At 42.1% G+C, this 18,948-nt stretch overlaps 1 protein-coding gene across 2 annotated transcripts; it reads left to right on the plus strand.

Annotated features, from left to right (window-relative positions):
• Positions 1-1,199: 1,199 nt before the first annotated feature.
• On the plus strand, positions 1,200-18,840 carry tbl1xr1b (TBL1X/Y related 1b). 2 transcript variants are annotated; one of them, XM_079173827.1, is made up of 16 exons: positions 1,200-1,334; positions 2,942-3,008; positions 5,592-5,695; positions 5,867-6,012; positions 6,192-6,429; positions 7,650-7,782; positions 10,405-10,546; positions 10,956-11,019; positions 11,106-11,203; positions 14,525-14,585; positions 14,966-15,087; positions 15,373-15,447; positions 15,590-15,717; positions 16,877-17,042; positions 17,164-17,265; positions 18,360-18,840. In XM_079173827.1, exons 3-16 carry the CDS (start codon positions 5,638-5,640, stop codon positions 18,384-18,386), a joined length of 1,560 nt encoding a protein of 519 aa, XP_079029953.1. In that variant the 5' UTR covers positions 1,200-1,334; positions 2,942-3,008; positions 5,592-5,637; the 3' UTR covers positions 18,387-18,840. The 2 variants fall into 2 exon arrangements, with proteins under 2 accessions (XP_079029953.1, XP_079029952.1); XM_079173826.1 differs by having other exon boundaries at positions 1,204-1,330.
• The last annotated feature ends 108 nt before the right edge of the window (positions 18,841-18,948 follow it).

An 18,948-nucleotide genomic window follows, 5' to 3' on the forward strand; every position in this document is an offset into this window, starting at 1 on the left:
GCAAATACTGTACCTCAGATATATTTTCAATGTTAACTTGGCTAATGCCAGGCCATTTTTGCATTGATAGATTATTTGCCTCACAAAATTACACATATTAATTTAAAGTTATGGTTGTTCTTTGTTTGTGAGGATGCACAGAATATGGAGAAAATAGGGGATGTTGTAAGGGTATCTGTGGTCCCAGCAGAGTATTTTACGTTTTTGGTAATAAGAGAGAAAAAAAAAACACTGCAAAAAAGATATACTGAATATGCTGCACACTTGCCGCTGTTGTTCGACTTAATGGTCCCCAATTCAACAGTTCTTGCTATTTCATCATCTCACATAAGACACTTAAATGGGGACAGCTAATGACATTATCACTAATTGTGATACAAGAAATACATCATTTTGAAGGTCGGCACACACTTTTTACTTATGAAAATCCTTGATATTTCATAAATCTTACATGATGGGTGCATGAATATTTTCAGGCAATTATCTTCGTTTGGAACATTGGAGATATTAATATGGTTATGGATTATGTACACAGCTAAAAAACACACACACAAAAAACAGTGTAAAACACAGATTGCAATGATGATGTAAGCTTGTTGTTGACTTTCCCAGTCTGAATGACTGAGCAAAGGATAGGGGGTGGGGTGTCATTAATCTATGGCTAGTGATGACCAGACAAGCAGAAATGGGGTGTAGTGGGGGATGGGCGAGAACACTGTTGTTATGACTAGTGCTGGATGCGGGACAAACTTCCAGAGGCCTCGGGATTTTTTTTTTTTCAATTCCATCTCATTGGTCGGTTTCAACGACGAAATGTGGCTCCATTTTCCTGTGAACCTGTCAAACGGACCAGGAGCTAATTTTAATCAACGTTTGAGGGCGACTTTCACTTCAGCAAACCACGATATTGGAAATTAGGTTAGTCACCTATATAGTACTATATCCTAGTAATGCTAGGTAGAAATACTGCTGTTGTGACGTATATATGTATTAGCCAGTATTCTTACATAAATTACCCATCATACTATGCCGTATTTGATCGAGGAGATGGTGAACACATTGTCGTCGTCAGCTCAATGAGCTTTAGAAAGCGGCGCTTTAAAATAACAGTAGTTACAGGCAGCTCATTTTTGCATGACGGGTCACTCCACTGAGTCTAACGTCTGAAGCCGTTGCTGGGTCTTTACCGCCTGGCTTAAGTTTAAATATTATAACATATCGATAGTTATACACGTGCGTAAAAAAACTGTCTTGCAATCGATTAAAGAGATAACATGGTCTGACTTGAACACAAGAGCTGTGGAAGATATCGTCTATTGAATTTATCCAAGTAGGTACGAGATTATAGCAACACTGTCATTAGCATAGCATGCTAGTGTTAGCAACCTAGCTAGCGTGCTAGCAGGTTTAGAGCGATGTCAAGCTGGGCTCACTGTACTCGTCAGAAATGCTGTTTTAAATAAGCTAACTTAATGTTATTGGGGTCAATTTTGTATACAAAAAAAATTGAAAATACAACGCTGATCCATATCCCGTTAGCTGCATTATTTTAACAACGGTATCTATTAGCTGTTGGTGCCCTTCATCAAATAAAGGAAATTGGCATGTGTGGTGACCGTTAACGTTGCAACCGCCACCAATGCAAAACTAACGATAACTCGCGTGTTAGCTCGCGTGCTAACGTCCCGCAACGTGAGGTCATGACAGTGCGAATGGGGCCCCCGCGGTAAATTTGGTTATACATTAACAGGCAATTACAGTTGTAACGACGTAAATGCGAAGACGCAAGTAGATCGTGCTAATTTGACAATTCCCTAGAGAGCCAGCGCCGATAAAGCCTGTTCTCAGTTCTCAGTACATCCACCTAGTGACCCGTGACATGCGGACGATTGTCAGCGTAGCATTACAGTAAGTTACAACAGTAACGAGGTCAATGATTGCTGCACTTTACAGAGACAGTGCTGCAATACATTTCAGTTTTTCATTGATGGAAGAAGGTGGACATTTGATTCAGGCTTGTCTCACAGTAATAAAGTACATTTTAAGTCATTGGATTCTGCCTCACACAGCACGTCGGGTAACGTACACACTGTAGTTTGTTCAGCCCATTCACTCGCAACTGTGTGTGGGGGGGATGGGTCATGTATTTCAAGTAGCTCTCCATGCTATTTTGCTAATTTAGCGACCAGCAGATTAGCATAGACTTAACCTTGTATGCCTTTAACTTGCACGAAATCAATCTGACCCTGAACCAGGCCCAACAGCCATGAAAGAAATGGCGACTAAGACACTACATCCCTTGGCCCCCATTTGGTGATCCAGTACCAGAAGTGAGATGTTTGTTACAATTGTAGGGAGCAAGCATCTAAAATGTCTTTTATCAAGTTGTAAAATACTCCGTACAATACATTAGCATACGTCCCCTTTAATAGCTATCATTCAGGTATAGCTACACCATGCATAGCGCAAATACCCACAGGCTGTTTGGGCTTTTTATATTGCTGACCCAGTTTCTTTCATTGTTTGGTGACACACCCCTTTGTTCTTTACACTTTCTGTTCTCATCCTTTTCCACCCACACATTGACACGTTGCTGCTAAATTGTCAATTGTAATTAAGATAACTTGTCACAGCACCAATGGAGAAACACAGTCTTATGTGCCTGTATGCTTCTTATGCTGCGTACTCAAGATTTAAACACAATAACATGAGCAGAAGTGTTACTTAGGCACGACTTGGAATGTCGAGGCAGCTTACTTAACTACCATACATGGTGGGAGATAGTGGGAGCACAATATTGAAGAAAAGAAAAAATCAACATGTTCACTACAAGTGATTTCATAGATCTGCATTTTAGGATCCAGATGTGATGCCCACACGTGATTCTTTAGTATAATTCATCAGTTGGAAGCATTCAATTTTCTTTCTTTTTTACTTTCAGGGGCTGAGAGTTCTTGCTGAGGAGAACGGAGCTATGATGCACATCTGAAGACATCTCGATCACATGGGTAGGGTACCTCACTCTTTAATGTCACACCTTTGTTTTGTTTTTTCCACACTTGTTTTGCATCTTTCTTTGCTTGTATGCTTTCTGGAAGATCACATTGCTACAGCAAAGTGTTTTTGTAGTCTTCTAGAGAAGAGAGTGGCTGTAATCTAGCTTTGTACCCAACCAGTGTCAGAATGAATGACTCACTCAAGACCTTCAGGTTTATATTGGGTGCCACACAAAATAGTTGTCTGTTGAAGAAATTATGCATAGTCAAATCACATTAAAATATCTTTAATAACCAGTTGTTTGCACAGCTGTTGCAATTATCAATAGTTCTAATCAGTTACCACTAGAACTGTCCACTTGCCTGTAAATGTAATTCCTTGTTGTTTCAGCAATAAGCTGAGGATACGTGATTGGTTAAAAGAGAGTGAGCGCTCTTGTCAGAATATATCGTACCACAACAAGAATTAAGATGGTCCGAAACCGATTGATAAAGGCCGTACACCACTGGTGGTATTTCATTGTCGTTTTGAGACCATAATGTTGCTCTGAGTCATTTTATTAGTGTGGTGGTTTCACTGCTAAATTGATACACAGTGATCAAGGTTTGGTGTAGTGAGGCAACGCAATGTGTAGGCGCCCCAAACCGTTTGGTGTGCGTCTTCTGTTCGGTACGCCTTGTGACCCAAACAGTAGTTCGCATTGTCCGTCATTTAGAAATATTCGTCATATGGGACACTGTTCAAAACATAGTTGCACAACTATAGAAGCTGCAATTCTGAAACGATGGCACCTGAACCAAATATATGTTGGTTAGAAGTGTGCAGCAATGTTAGAAAAACAACAACATGTTTATGAATATCATAGCTGCTTTTAAAGAACTTGTTTTATTTGATTGTAGGGAACAAAGCTTGTACATTACATTTTAGAGGGTTTTTATTTTTGGAATTGTGCATCAGACACTGAGGTGGTCTGCTATCATTTTGAGGTGAAATTGTTTTGGGAGTGAGTGAAGCAAAATGTGGCGTTGTAGCCAAACAGGACAGTGATTTATTACTTAAAAGATTCTGTAGTGCTGCCAAATGACTTTTAAAACGTTTTTAATCTCAAAATGCCTGCGATAAACTGCATGCTACATCACATATTGACTTGAAAGTCAACTGAGCAATTCTGATGACAACAAATTAGTTGTTTTGGCCCACCTTCTACTTTGCTATCTGCTTATTAGTATGTCCTATGCGTTCTTATCACACCTATAACTGAAGATATTGTGACAAGATAACACGATTCAGTCATGCGAGGAGGTTAGGTCATTTGCATGTGTAACTTGCTTGCGTCAGGCACAATGAGATAAGCAGTGATCTGTCAGTGCTCTTAATCAATGCTGAAGTTCATAAAACAATCAAATATTGGCCGCTATGTCAGCCACCTGGATTCGTCAACCTATTACTGTAAGTGAGAGCTCTGACCCCGTTCACTGGTCCTGCATCACTTCCATGGCGATGACGTTTGCCGGCACTCTTTCAAAACAGGCTAGTGTCAGATATGCAAGAGTGCCATGTCAGCATGCTTGTAGTGCACCATAACTACACTGACCCTTAAACAAAATGTTATGGAAAAACACAACACTCTGTAAGTGCATGACTACAGTAGTGGTGCAGCAGAAAAAACACATTTTGTTGGAGTTATGCAATATTTTATGGAGAAAGATTTTTGTTTTTGCGGTTAGCAGAAGTGAAGCCATTTGCTGAGTTCTAGTGGTCGTGCTTCGGTGTTAGAAACACGAGCCTGCTAGCCATCAGGACTCTCTGACTCCTGATGTCTAGTAGGCTTCTTCTAGATTCCATGCCTCTTGGTTTAGTTGGTCTTGGACCTCAGCCTCTGGGAAACGGCAGGAGACATGTTGACTTTTTCAGCGGGCTGGCAGGATGGAAACAGTGGAGGTTCTGTCCCCGGTCCAGACCCCTTGTTTATTTCCACAGTCCCATTTCAACAGTGCGGGTTCTGCATGAATAAATATGGAGCCCAGACGCAAGCACTGTAGGATCTGTTATTGCTGAGGTTTAAAACCCATTTATTCCAGACGTTTTAGTCCAAAATACCCAGCCTGCCTCGTGAAGGCAGCTGGTAATTATTTCCAGTTGTAGGTTAATGAATGGAAACTGGTGCCCTGCCTGGAGCCAGAAGGCTTCTGTAGCCAACGAAACTAAGAAAGAATGAAACCTCCTAGTGCATCAAATGGCAATCACAGCTTGTGTTTGCCTGCTTCTCTGTATGGAATTTGCAAGATCTAGGTCAAGCAAAGTGATGTTTTAACTTCTTCCTCTTCTCAGTTATCGCGGTGTGTGCCAGTTTGTTAGTGAGCTATGTAGTTAGTCCGTAGTGTAACACCGTCCCTGGTGTGTGTGATTGTGAGAGAGAGACGGCTCTCTTTTACTCTTGGCACAGTGCCCCTGCATATCATCTTACTGTTGACTATCATTACCCAGCATTTGAGTGATGAATTTACTACTCAAACCTTCCTTCAGGAGTTCCATGTTGTGTAACACCACCACATGTTAATTAAGGCTCCCTGCTTTGTGGTTTGCTTTTACAGGCTCCTATCCTATGCTGACCCAATGGTTTAATCACCAGGACTAAAAATGAGCATAAGCAGTGATGAAGTCAATTTCCTGGTTTACAGATACCTGCAAGAGTCGGGTAAGTCTTGCATTTTTGTTTTTAGGTAAATCTCTCTCTCTGAATGCAGTCGTATTTGCTGGTCATTGCACTTTTTAAATATTTCAAATATAAGGTTTAATGCTGCTCTGGACTTTTTGTAATTGATCTTTTGCTCCCTCCTACCTTCCAAATTATCCATGCGTCCTCCAGGCTTCTCCCACTCAGCATTCACCTTTGGCATAGAGAGCCACATCAGCCAGTCCAACATCAATGGAGCCCTTGTGCCCCCTGCTGCCCTCATCTCCATCATCCAGAAGGGCCTGCAGTATGTGGAGGCTGAAGTCAGCATCAATGAGGTCAGACTCCCTCTTTAAACTGCCAACTACTTATTAGTGTAACTCCACAACATGCTGGCAAGGAGAGGTGCACTGTCAGCTTTATCTTGACTCCAGCTCATCTGTTTGGACTCTATGTTTTAGTGAATTGGTGGATGATATGAAGGATAATGAATATAAAAATGGTGTTGTCTCTGTAGGACGGGACCTTATTTGACGGGCGGCCCATAGAGTCGCTGTCTCTGATCGATGCTGTGATGCCAGATGTAGTCCAAACCAGGCAGCAGGCCTACAGGGACAAGATGGCCCAGCAGCAGCAGCAGCAGCAGCAGCAGCAGCAGGCGGCAGGCAGCGGCAGCGGCACAGGGCCCCAGGGAAGCACCAAGAACGGAGAGGGCGCTGCCAACGGGGAGGAAAACGGATCCCACGCCTTAGCCAGTAAGCTAGCTCATGGTCGAAAAAAATGGTTCCAGAGATGTTTTATGTTCTTATGCAGGATTTTATTCCATCGTTAAATGCTTCAACATAACCTGATTCATGGTTATAAGGTGCAGTGGAAGCTGTTTGGCATTCACCCCTTTATCTGTTTTTTGATGTCTCCACTCACCTGAATGTGTGTCAGGGATGTACATTTCACTTTATGCTGCAGACAGTTTATAAAGGGTGGGATGTCAAAGAGCAACACAGAAGGAAATGGTCACGCTGATATTTTTATCAGTCAAAAAATGGACAAAAGAATGTAAGATTGTAAGACACTTCTTATTGCATGGCGTTAAAGCTTACCACCTCCTGTTGTGTGTGTCTGCTATTTGCCTTTCTATTGACAGCTGCAGTACAACATTTGGATTTGTTTTTTTGTAAACTGTGGGTTCCTTGGTATTACTCAAAGCTACGATGGTGTTTTCCTCACACTAGCACATGTGTTTCCTCATGGTTTTGTCCTTCCTGTGTAGAACTGTCTCCATGTTTTTAGTCACTTTTTCCCAGAACACATTTGTTTGTTTGTTTTAGCGTAAAAGGGAAAAATGTGGTCTGGTTGTTTTCCCTCAAAACCACCTCCTTCTCCCAACACACTCAGAATCAAATGACAGAGTTACTGAGGGATGGATTCATGTTCTTATGGGCTAAAGACGAGTCCAACATTAGCTCACTAACCTACAGTGTCTTTCACTTTTTCACCTATTTTTGGACAAGCTGTAGTTTTGTGCAAACACTCTTAGTCATTCAACAACAGGCACACCGTGCTCTTAAAGTCCGCAGCTGTCTGATGTTCCAGCTGGTTTTCACTCTGAACAACACTGTTTACTTGAGCTTAGAAACAGTTCCTTTGTCATTCTCTTTGAATCAACAATATCAGTTGATGACGTACGTGTGCACTGCTGTGGGACTGGTCTGGTTCATAGGAAATTAGATGATGTCAGACTGTCCTTATTAAAATGTTTTTTTGTTAATATACTTGGCTGAAAAAACAGAAAGTAGCCCACAAAAGTAGGAAAACACTGGCTATTCATTTCAAAGTTAATAAGCTATTTTACTAGGAACGGTGATTACTCACATGTTGTTAATAACCTTTGCATCCTCATGTTCCGAACAACAGGACGATAGCTGATGAATCCGGTCATGTGGTCAACGTTTGTGTTTCTCACTCCTTTCTATAGATCACCACTCGGAGATGATGGAGGTGGACAGGGACGTGGAGATCCCCCAGAGTAAAGCCATGGTGCTGAGAGGACACGAATCCGAAGTTTTCATCTGTGCCTGGAACCCAGTGAACGACCTCCTCGCCTCCGGGTCAGTGTCTCCACATCATCCATCACTTCCCCGTGGTTGTCACTGGTCGTGCGGTGTTTAGAATATCATGGAAACATGTCGTTATTACAGCCATGGTCAAGTTGAGTGACGCATTAGTGACTTTAATACAAGTTGGTCAAGTTTTTAGCATTTTCTTTACATTTAGTACAAAAGCAGTTTTAATGACGGCCTTCAACCATAATGATTTGCACACACAGCAGCAAGTGGTCTGTAGTGCTTCTGGTCCAGGAGTAGGCTTACTTGTTTAACCTGAAAGGACCTCCAGTAGTTAAAGCAAAATCTGTATCTCTTATTGGTCAGATAGCTAATTTTCAAAACATTTCTTTAACGGGCAATTTTGTCTTGTTCATGGAAAACAGGTGTGAGGAGAGTCAGCTTGTTTTCATAAGTCCTTCCTCATTTATTACAACTAAACAAGCCTTTGTTGACTCAAGTCATTGGTTTTTCAGTTATTTTCCCTTTCCATATGAATTGTGTACCACATTTGTGTTGCCTCAAGAGTAGGGTTGGGTTGTGTTCACACTATGTGCCTCTGAGCTGATCAGGCCAAACTGCAAATACTGCTTTTCACTGTATTCTCTTTTCATTTTGAGGGGTCAAAGTAAGCAAAATGCACAACTTTGTAATTCCCCAATTCAAACAAATCTCCTTCTATGCGGTCATATGTTTACATCTCCACGCTTACCTCCCAGTATGTTTGTCAACATGGCTCAGTGGAGACCTCTTCATTGCTGAGCAGTCACACAGATGGAAAAGAAGCCAAACCAAGGCGGCTGGTGACTCACAAAATTTGGGAGGAAATAAGGAAAACCAACCCATGGATTCATGTTATTTCACACTAGTTGACTAGTTTTATTTCTTTGTATCAAACCAAAGAACATAGAGTCAGTGGATAGTATACAAATGGGACAATAACAAAAGAGCCAGGGGTATATCACACTAGACAAAAGACTTTTATAAAACATACAGATATTAAGTGTTGTTTCCAATTTGCCGTGACAGATGGGAACGAGACAAAGCCAGCGGCGTCCTGCTGCTGCCTTACCGTCCAGTTCAAATCCATTCTCGCTGTTAGGTTACAATCCTTCAGACCTGCTACAACAAGCTAACTGTTGCGATGGCTAGCATGAGTGCTAGCTACTGCTTGATAAATAACGGAGATGTCCTCATTGGAGCAACGCAATGTCAATATTGTATTCTGGTTGTTGATTGGTCACGACCCGCGTGAGGTGGTAGTTTTTGTTTTGACCAAAAACAGATTAGCATGAAAAAAAAGAAACTCATTAAATTGATATAAGATGTCCCGCCCTAAGGCAGGACAGCAGGAGCATTGTAATCAAAATGTCAATGTTTTTTTTTCCAAATATATATATATATATATATATATATATATATATTTATATTTTTAACGATACTGAGATTTGCTAATGGTTTATTTCAGGGGGTCACTAATAGGCAGACTGTAGTCTGGGTCCAGACGCTGCTGTATCTGGACCTGGACCTATAACCGATAGATAATTGAGAATTATTACATTTTGACGGAGCGCTTCTATTTTAACCCACGCAGCTTTTCTAGTCTTTACGGCACTCGTTCAGCGGTGCAGGAAACACACCGACTAATTGCATGCGTTGTAAAACACATCACGTGATGCTACTCAACCAATCAGACGTGTGTATTCTGATAAGCATCGTGGCTTGAGTGAGATTTACACACACACAGGTTGAGAGCCTCAATAGTTTGAGAAGTATGTGAGTCGGAAGTTATTTCACATGGCGTTCTCCAAAAAGACAAATGTTAACAGAGAGACCAGAACCTTTAAACAAGAATGGACAGACTCTTACATTTTCATTCTGCACGGGTAGTTCAAACCCAGTGTGTCTCATATGTTCAGAGACCGTGACGATTATTAAAAGAGGGAATGTGAAGCGCCGCTACGAGACAAAGCACACAACTTTTGAGCAAACGTACCCACACCCATCTAAAACGAAGTCACAGATAGTAAACAACCTAAGAGCCCAATATGATCAGAATCTTTACCTTCACAGCCTTCACAGCACATGCATCGATGCTGTTGTCAAAAGGAAACATTTATTTTACTTTGCCAAACAAAATCAGGAACAAGAATGGTTCATCATCTTAAACTTTCTCCTGTGAGACTTCAACATGCTGAAGAAGTGACGTATTCAGCCGTCCTGCTGCGCAGCGCGAGCACAGCTCTCAAAGAACATGGAGACAAATGCAAAAACCAAAGGCCCCGTCCTGTAAGCTCAGTTAGGGGCCCCGTTAAAGCTAATGAGTTGTGTGCTTGTAAAACGTCTTTCTCCTTTTTCCTCAACGGATGATGTGAAAAGGTTTGATAGGGATTTAAAAAAGATTTTGGATTTGATACTGGGTTCAGGTTCCATAAAATGCATTCTGACCCCAACACTACTCAAGAGCAGCGATGGTCAGTTTTATATCACTTTCAGTACTGATTTCAAGAGTCAAAGCCATGATACGGGTCTAATGTTTTGATTGTGTCTTTGTGTGTATGTGTGTGTGTGTGTGTGTGTGTGTGTGTGTGTGTGTGTGTGTGTGTGTGTGTGTGTTGATTTCGACAGGTCCGGGGACTCAACGGCACGAATCTGGAACCTGATTGAGAACAGTACAGGCGGGTCCACTCAGCTGGTTCTGAGGCACTGCATACGAGAAGGGGGTCAGGACGTACCCAGCAACAAAGACGTCACCTCACTAGACTGGAATGTGAGTGTGTGTGTGTGTACAGGGGAAGCATATGTGTCTGTTCCACTGAGTGCAGTTTAGAGTAATCTAATCTTGTGTGTGTGTGCTCGCATGCCTGTGACCACTACTTCTGCTGAAGGCATTTCTCCTCATATATGGGGGCGAGTCACTCCCATGGGGGGGGGGGGGGGGGCTTTTAATGCTGCTCAGCTACAAACTTTTTTTTCTGAGTAGTACAAGTCACTTCTCTACGGCAAATGTGCACTAATATATTGTCTGTAATTAACTAATTACACCTTCACGTGCCTCGTTATTTAAGTGGAATATACCGGTAATACCAGGCCCAATGCTGCCCGAACCAGAATGTGTAAAACTGAGAAAGATGCAGCGGACTTGAAACTAATGAGAATCGACGCTTTCCACGTTTCAGAGCGAGGGGACGTTGCTAGCAACAGGCTCGTACGATGGCTTTGCTAGAATATGGACAAAAGACGGTAAGATCATAGGTTTGCAAGGACGCATGGCTGATGAAATGTTTCTGCTCACTTTTTAAGCTGTGTTACATTTCTGATATTTTCAGGTAACTTGGCCAGTACTTTGGGTCAGCATAAAGGTCCGATCTTTGCTCTCAAGTGGAATAAGAAAGGAAACTTCATCCTCAGTGCTGGTGTAGACAAGGTAAGGCTCACTGATTCAAGCTTTATTAGTGGGAGTAGAATAACGTTGATGTTGTGAGAACTGCAACTTCAAAGGTACCTTTTTAAAATGTGACATATTATAACACTATGTTGAGGTGGGATGTGACACAGTGATGATTCTATAATGTGATATATGTTTGATTGGAGGGGTTTGTTAGTTGGTTATAGTTAGTTTTTATAGATACGCACCGATTGAAACTTTCTTGCCGGATTCCGTTTTTCTTTTCTTTTTTAAGTATGATCTGCTGATTCTGTTTTTTGGCGATTTCCAATTTTCTTTCTAAGAACAATAATTGACAGCAAAGCTTTAGACTAACGTCTTTCACCTCCGTCCCAAAGTCTTTTCATTTGATAAGTCAGTGTAAACTGTTAAAAATGATAAATGTTATCTTTTTACTTTGTTGTTGTCATCTAGTGGTTATTTGCATAAAAACACACTATACAAATGATTAGGAAGTAAATGGTTGTATTTTGTTTTAATACTTAAAATAATTAATTAAAAATAATTTTGGCATTAGTTTTAATAATATATAATAAGCTGCTTAGAGCTAGTGTTAGGGGGTTAAACAGGTCGTAATTCCCTCTAATATCTATTTTATATGGCTGTGCAAACATCTTTTTCTCAATTCAGAGGATGTATGGCTTTCCTACATATGTTGAGAATGATGCTTTCATGAACAGAAGTAATAGAGATCCAATCTCCAAAAAATGCAATTCTTGCAGAAATCTTCAAATGTCAAGTTTCTGAAACCAAATCACAGGATGGATTTTCTGTGGTGTTCTTCAAGGTCTTGGTGTCTTTGTTCTCTTTTTGCAGTTTTTTCTTTTTACAAATTCTCGAGGTTCTTGGTTAACAACTTATGATAAATGAATGTGACTGTCTATCATTTCTCAGCCTTTATACTCTCTACACTTTCAACATTTGAATAGACGCCTAAATAAAACACAATATGTATTACAGATAGACACACAGTGCAGAGCTGTATCTCAAATGAATCTTCAGGTTCCAAGTGTTCAGAAGAAGTATACCTCTTCTATTTGGCATAATCCTGTTGACCTACTATCTCCCCCTAAAGACCCTCCGACCCTCTGAAAAATGACATCGTCTACAGTAGAGGTGGGAACAAAATCGATTCTTGAAAGATGATGTATGACTCGATGCAGAAAACTCAATAATCGTAAATTTAAAACTCAATTGTCGTTATGATCACGTGTAACAATTATGTGACACCGAGCTGTCCGTTCCTTACCGCTGCCCCTGAACGCACCAGAGGTAACACACGTGCGTCTTCTTTACGTTCTAAACTAGACAAAACACTAGCGGAGTTGTGGTGATAAAGCAGCCCAATATGGACTCAATCCGACCGGCACAAGCTTAACGTATTGGAGCACCCCTACTCAGTCATTGAGCATTTAGAGCTTTCGCGCTATGTCGCACACTTTGGGACCGAGATACAACATTCACCTCAACATTTTTACAGACGCATCGATACTCTACAACCCGAACCAAAGCTAGAGTCATGGAGTCACTGAGGGAAGCGGGTCTGAAAGAAGTAACACGCGATGCGTGACATCCACAGAATCTCGTGTGATCGTAACCGAGCACTTTATCGCTGCATGTACAGTTTCACCACGTGTTTCTGTAGAGCTGAAGGCTCATTGCCTGTAACAGGAGGATTTGTTTGAAGAGAAGTCTATATTATTTATTTGTGAATGAGGGCAGCTTGTTCTGACTGAATTCTGTGTTTTTACTACTACAGGCCCAATTTTATTTATTTTCTTGTTGGTTCAATTCGCAGTACTTTGAAATGTAACTATCCATTATTATTAATATTGAATTATTAAAAGATTATGAAGGTAAATTCATCTGTTTTTTAATTATATATTATTACAAATATGCAGTGTTTGAAAAGTAGCAGAAATAAATCATGTATAGGAATATTTTGATGCATCAAGATGAATCGATAATCGTTTTATAATCGCATTGTAGCTCTGAATCTGAATCAAATGCGTAGAGATTCCCTCTAGTCTATTGTATAGAGCGGGTCTTCAAATAAAACTCAACGAGGTCCAGTTTAAGACAATTACTTTATGCAAAGGTCCTGAACATCACAATAATGTGAACCTGCGCTCTGATTTAGTCCCATATATACATATTGAGGTAGACTAACAGTTGTATTAACGTCTGTATGTCGTCAACAACTGACTGTCAAATCAAATAAAGAAAGTTCAGTTGAATAATATCTCAACAATAAGGTTTCTAATTGAACTGGATGAATTTGACATAATACATACTTTAATATTAAATAAATGATCTCTCGTTTCAAGTAAAATAAGGGCTGCATTTAAAAAAAACATGCGTAACAGAAACCTCAATAGTATATTCATCTTCTAAAAAGAGAGAATCGTTTGCAGGGATCACTGTTGTGCAGTGAGTGAATGTTTTGAATCTGGTGGATCGATCATATTGGACTCTTGGGTTGTTTATTTTCTGTGCCTTCGTTTCAGATGTGAGTACGTTTGCTCAACAAGAGTTGTGCTTTGTCTCGTAGTGGCGCTTCACATTCCCTCTTTTAATAATCTCCACGGTCTCTGAACATATGAGACACTTTCCATTGGCTAAAATGGATAACGGCTCTGGTCTTGTTAACATTTCTCTTTTTGGAGAACGCCGACTATTCGGCCTCTCAGCCCATCTCTCTCCAGTGTGTTTATGATCTCACTAAAGCCGCGATGCTTATCGGAATACACACATTTGATTGGCTGAGTAGCATCACGACAAAATTGAACAATTAACGGTTGTAGGTCCAGGTCCAGATACGACGGCGTCCGGCCTATTCCTGACCCCTGGTATAGAGGGTCGGCTTAAAAGAGGTTAAAGTAATCTTCATCCGTTACCATCAGCTATGCCGAGGGGAAGCATGCAGACCATAGACGGCTCTATGCAGATATTGTGCACTGTCCTCAGTGTATACCTGCATGTCAGGGTCTGCATACACTTACCAAATGTTACGGAATGACAGGCGACAGACGATCATCTCCACCAGAAACAAGACACGCTCCCATCTTGTGTTCAACATTGCCATCTAGTGTACAGAAATACGACGACATGCACCGCTTCAGCACACATTCTGAGTCTTTGAGGCATAAAAAGGCGTGTGTGTGATATATCACCATTATTCAGGTCAACTGGTGTTAGATAAGAGCACCTTTTCTATATTTTATGTGATGTTTTTATTGCTTTTATAACATGAACATTACTGGTTTAGTATAAATAATGAAAATTTCCTCCTCCACACAGACCACAATTATTTGGGACGCCCACACGGGAGAGGCAAAACAACAATTTCCTTTCCACTCGGGTGAGTGTCGGGAGTCAGCTGGATTGTTCCATGTGACTTTTCATGCAAGAGGCTATTTTGGTTTTAAACAGATTAGATATTATTTAAGTCCTCTTACACATTGTGACTGATATGGTTGAGAGCCACATTCAACCCAACTTGTTTTTACACATTTTGCACAACAGCTCTGCATTCCTGACATCGTCTTGATGGAGTGTGACAGTGAATCTGCAGAAAACATGTCCGCCCCTTTTTAAGTGTTGTTAAAGTGAATTACCCGATCCAATGTGGCAATACCAACACTATTGTCAGACCACGATATTCATGCCATCTTTTCTCCCCCGTCTCTACATACTTCGCTGCTGCAGCAGCTCTAAGCTCTTGTCTCTGCCTCCCAATAGCACCGGCTCTGGACGTAGACTGGCAGAGCAACAACACGTTTGCCTCCTGCAGCACTGACATGTGCATCCATGTGTGTAAGCTGGGTCAGGACAGACCTGTCAAGACCTTCCAGGGACACACGGTGAGACGGGACTCGTGCTGTTTTTAAAGCATTTGTAGGATCGCTAGTATGGATTCTGCCACTGGCTCACTAAAGCTAATAAAGCCCTTATGGTGTATTCATTCTTAACACTAAGAAGAGGAAAATCCTTCTCACAACTGTGACAAACCAGGACATCACTTTTAGATATATTGTCATAAACGTATCGATATAATAAGTGCATTATTTCTATGGTTGCCCATGTACATCAGTCAAATATTCTGTGTTTTTGTATTCTTTTCTAACTTTCTCTCTTACTCGCTGTAGAATGAGGTGAACGCCATCAAGTGGGACCCCACTGGCAGCTTGCTGGCCTCCTGCTCAGATGACATGACGCTGAAGGTCGGTCCAGTCAACATGCAGATGTAGTGCATGTCACTTTATGGCGAAAACGAGCCCAAGAATTGGCCTTAATCAGACAAATTCCTCGTTGATGTGAACACTGTGATTAAAGCCAAATGAACTGGTTTCTTCTCTGGCGTAGATCTGGAGTATGAAGCAGGACCTGTGTGTCCATGACCTCCAGGCCCACAGTAAAGAAATCTACACCATCAAGTGGAGCCCCACGGGCCCCGGGACCAATAATCCCAGCGCCAACCTCATGCTGGCCAGGTAAGACACAAAGCAGCACCTGAACATCATGAGCAACACTCATGTGCTACAGAGTAGCTGTGTATTAATAGAGGAGAGATGACACAAATACCAACCTATGTGAAGTCAGCAGTTTCTTTCTAATTACTGATAGATTTTCTCATATTTACGAGGAGATATCAGGAGATTAAGATAATCCGATTGATCTGTATTGCTGAATTTGTGATAAATCTTACAAGTTCACTGCTCTCATTGGATTTCAGTAGCACTCCCATTCCTCGTCATCCTCATAGAACCTCATCGATAAAATATTTGACACTGACCTCAATGCTGCTGCTCGTATTATTCCGTGTGGACTCGGACTCTGTGAACATCAGCAGAGCCTTTTCTGGTGTCTCAGTTGCACTCCGTGATGTTTTTAGCTATTGGCCGACTGCCAGCGGTAGTGCTTTTCAGATGCACCTGTGAAGAATGCCACCGTGGCTCAACTGACCCCGAGGAAAATAACACCGGCTCAAGCAGATCAGAGTGGGCTTTCCACCCGAACGACCCGAGAATCCTAACGTGCCTGAGCAGAATTGACAAAACTGACCATGGCCTTCACGGTATATCACTGAAAGACAGAAGTGTCTCAGTGTCTCATATTGAACATGTCATGTTGGCCTTCCAAGATATTGTCTCAGATTGGGAGACGATTGACACATAAACTGGAGGTGATTAGACGTTTTTCCTTTTATTGAGAGCTGTCCTGTCCAGTGGACATACTGTATCTGTCAGGTTCATTTTATTGCAACGCAACTCTTGTACACTTAGCTCTAGAGGTCGACCTATTGATCGGTTTGGGCGATTAATCTGCACAGATGGGACGCTTTACAAACCACTGTTGTCTGCGTCTCTGGGCTCCGATGGCTGCACAGCCGCCACCAGTCACTCTGAGACGTACATCACAGTTATTCATGGAGGCTCCATACACATAATGCATGCACGCATTTATGGCTGGAACTCAGTGCTCCGGCCATAAATGCAAGATAGACTTTTAAATATTTTATAGACATCTATTATTGAGAAAATAACTCTCTACTCCATCAAAACACATTCAAAGTGTTATTACGGCGATACGGTTAAAAACAACGTGAGCTGTTCAGATTCATATCTCTTCGTCCCGTTTCCATCTCTCCAGCGCATCATTTGACTCCACTGTGCGTCTGTGGGACGTGGAGCGCGGGGTGTGTATCCACACACTGACCCGCCACCAGGAGCCCGTCTACAGCGTGGCCTTCAGTCCCGATGGGAGACACCTCGCCAGTGGCTCCTTTGACAAGTGTGTCCACATCTGGAACACTCAGGTCTGGGATAATCCAATTCTAACCACATACACTTTAGTAATCATTTCTGGTGGCATGAATACATTGGATGAAGATATGTTATTGCTAATGTGTGTGTGTGTGTGTGTGTGTGTTTCTTCAGACGGGTGCTTTAGTTCACAGCTACCGGGGGACGGGAGGAATCTTCGAAGTGTGCTGGAACGCCACAGGGGACAAAGTAGGAGCCAGCGCGTCGGATGGATCGGTGAGTTGTTCTGCTCCGTGCGCTCTGTCACACACATGTGCATCATAATCACTACTTCAGTCTCTATGCATAACTTCTGCACCAGGCTGCTGACCCCAGGACGTTTGTGGGTCAGCAGTGTGTGTGTTAAAGGTCTGACCCGGCTTAAGATGACGCCGTAAAAATGCGTCTGGTCAGAATCAGGGTTCACGCTGAGGTCGAACCTGGTTCTGCTGGTGATGAAAGTGAAGTGCTTGACTTATGACGCGTACATCCAGTCACATGAGATTGTTGACAATAGTGAGTTTAGGGGATGCGAATTCTTACAAGATTGCAGCGTTTTCTATGAGTGCATCCAGCTGTTCAGTATTTGTTTGATATGGAGCGGACATGTCGCTACTTTCTCTACTAAATTCTACACCCTCGGCTGCTGCTGCTCTTTTCCATTTCTGTGACTTAGGCTTCTCTGTAATATGATAAAAGAATGAAGTTGTTAAAACATGCAGTGAGAGGGATAAAGCAGCAGAGCTATTTTAATTTGTGAAGATTTTCTTAGATTTTCTGCAGTGAGTGACAGTTTAGCTTTTGCCTTCGGGAATCAGGCTCTGCTCAGTGTGACGCGAGGTACCTTAAATCGTAAACCTTAAACCCTCTGAAACAAAAAGCAAACAGGAAGGACGTAGTCTGCTGGAAATGTTTTAGTGTACGGCCATCCGGCTGACAGCTCGCGCTTACTCTGGATTGATTGACCAACACAACTGGAAATCTCTGACGCAGACGTCAACTGTTCTGTAATAATGCAGTGACGGAACATAATCATTGTAGCTCAGTGCGAGTCTTTACTGTCTAGTTTTTCTTCTCTCTTCGATTTCTATGTCCTTTGTGTTCACCGATGGTGGAGCTTTGCACAAGCGCCTTCACTTGGTCTCGAGGGCTGGGAGTCACACGATCAACTTTTTATGATAAATGAAGTGACCTACATGCATTTAGTTTTGTGTAAAAGGAACTAAAATCTCTAACAACTTAATAAAGCCATTGATGTAAAATGAAGCTTCTTTCCTACTTGAGCCAGAAAGAGGCTTTGTGTCTGACCGTCCTCCTTCCTGTTGTTCCAGGTTTGCGTATTAGACCTGAGGAAATGACACTCGTGAGGGGGGAGCAATGGACCGACTACGAATGTGTACATAGCCAAAATGACTGACTGTCCCTGCCTGTCCGCCACACTGCTGTAGTCCCATCAGACGCCATGGCCCGCCATTACAGTCCATAATGTACACACAAGGACCACACCTTCGAGACGCGTGTGTCAGACATGCGTCAGGTCTGTATGGACACACGGTGCCGCTCTCACAGACCTGCAGCAGGAAACACGTCTCTGTTATTACACAGTACAACCTTGTCGGACCCATCACATGCAAACCAAAACCGTAGGATTCTTCTTGCTTTCGTCTTTTTATCCTTTGTACCAGAATTCTAAAGATTCTTTGCTCTCTGTTGGTGTGTGCATATTGCATATGTCAGCATTTGATGTCCTGTGGACATTGTTGTTTTGAATTTGGATTTTACTGATACCTTCAGGTTTTCTATTACTGTACATGTGGGGTGGGAGAGAAGAGGGGTCGGGGGGGGGGGGGGGGGGGGGGGGGGATGTGTTTGTCTTTTTACGGTTCAAAGCCGACCATTGGGGGAATCCATTCATCCACT

The sequence above is a fragment of the Pholis gunnellus genome, assembly GCF_910591455.1.
Source record: "Pholis gunnellus genome assembly, chromosome: 14".
Taxonomy (NCBI): Eukaryota; Metazoa; Chordata; class Actinopteri; order Perciformes; family Pholidae; genus Pholis; species Pholis gunnellus.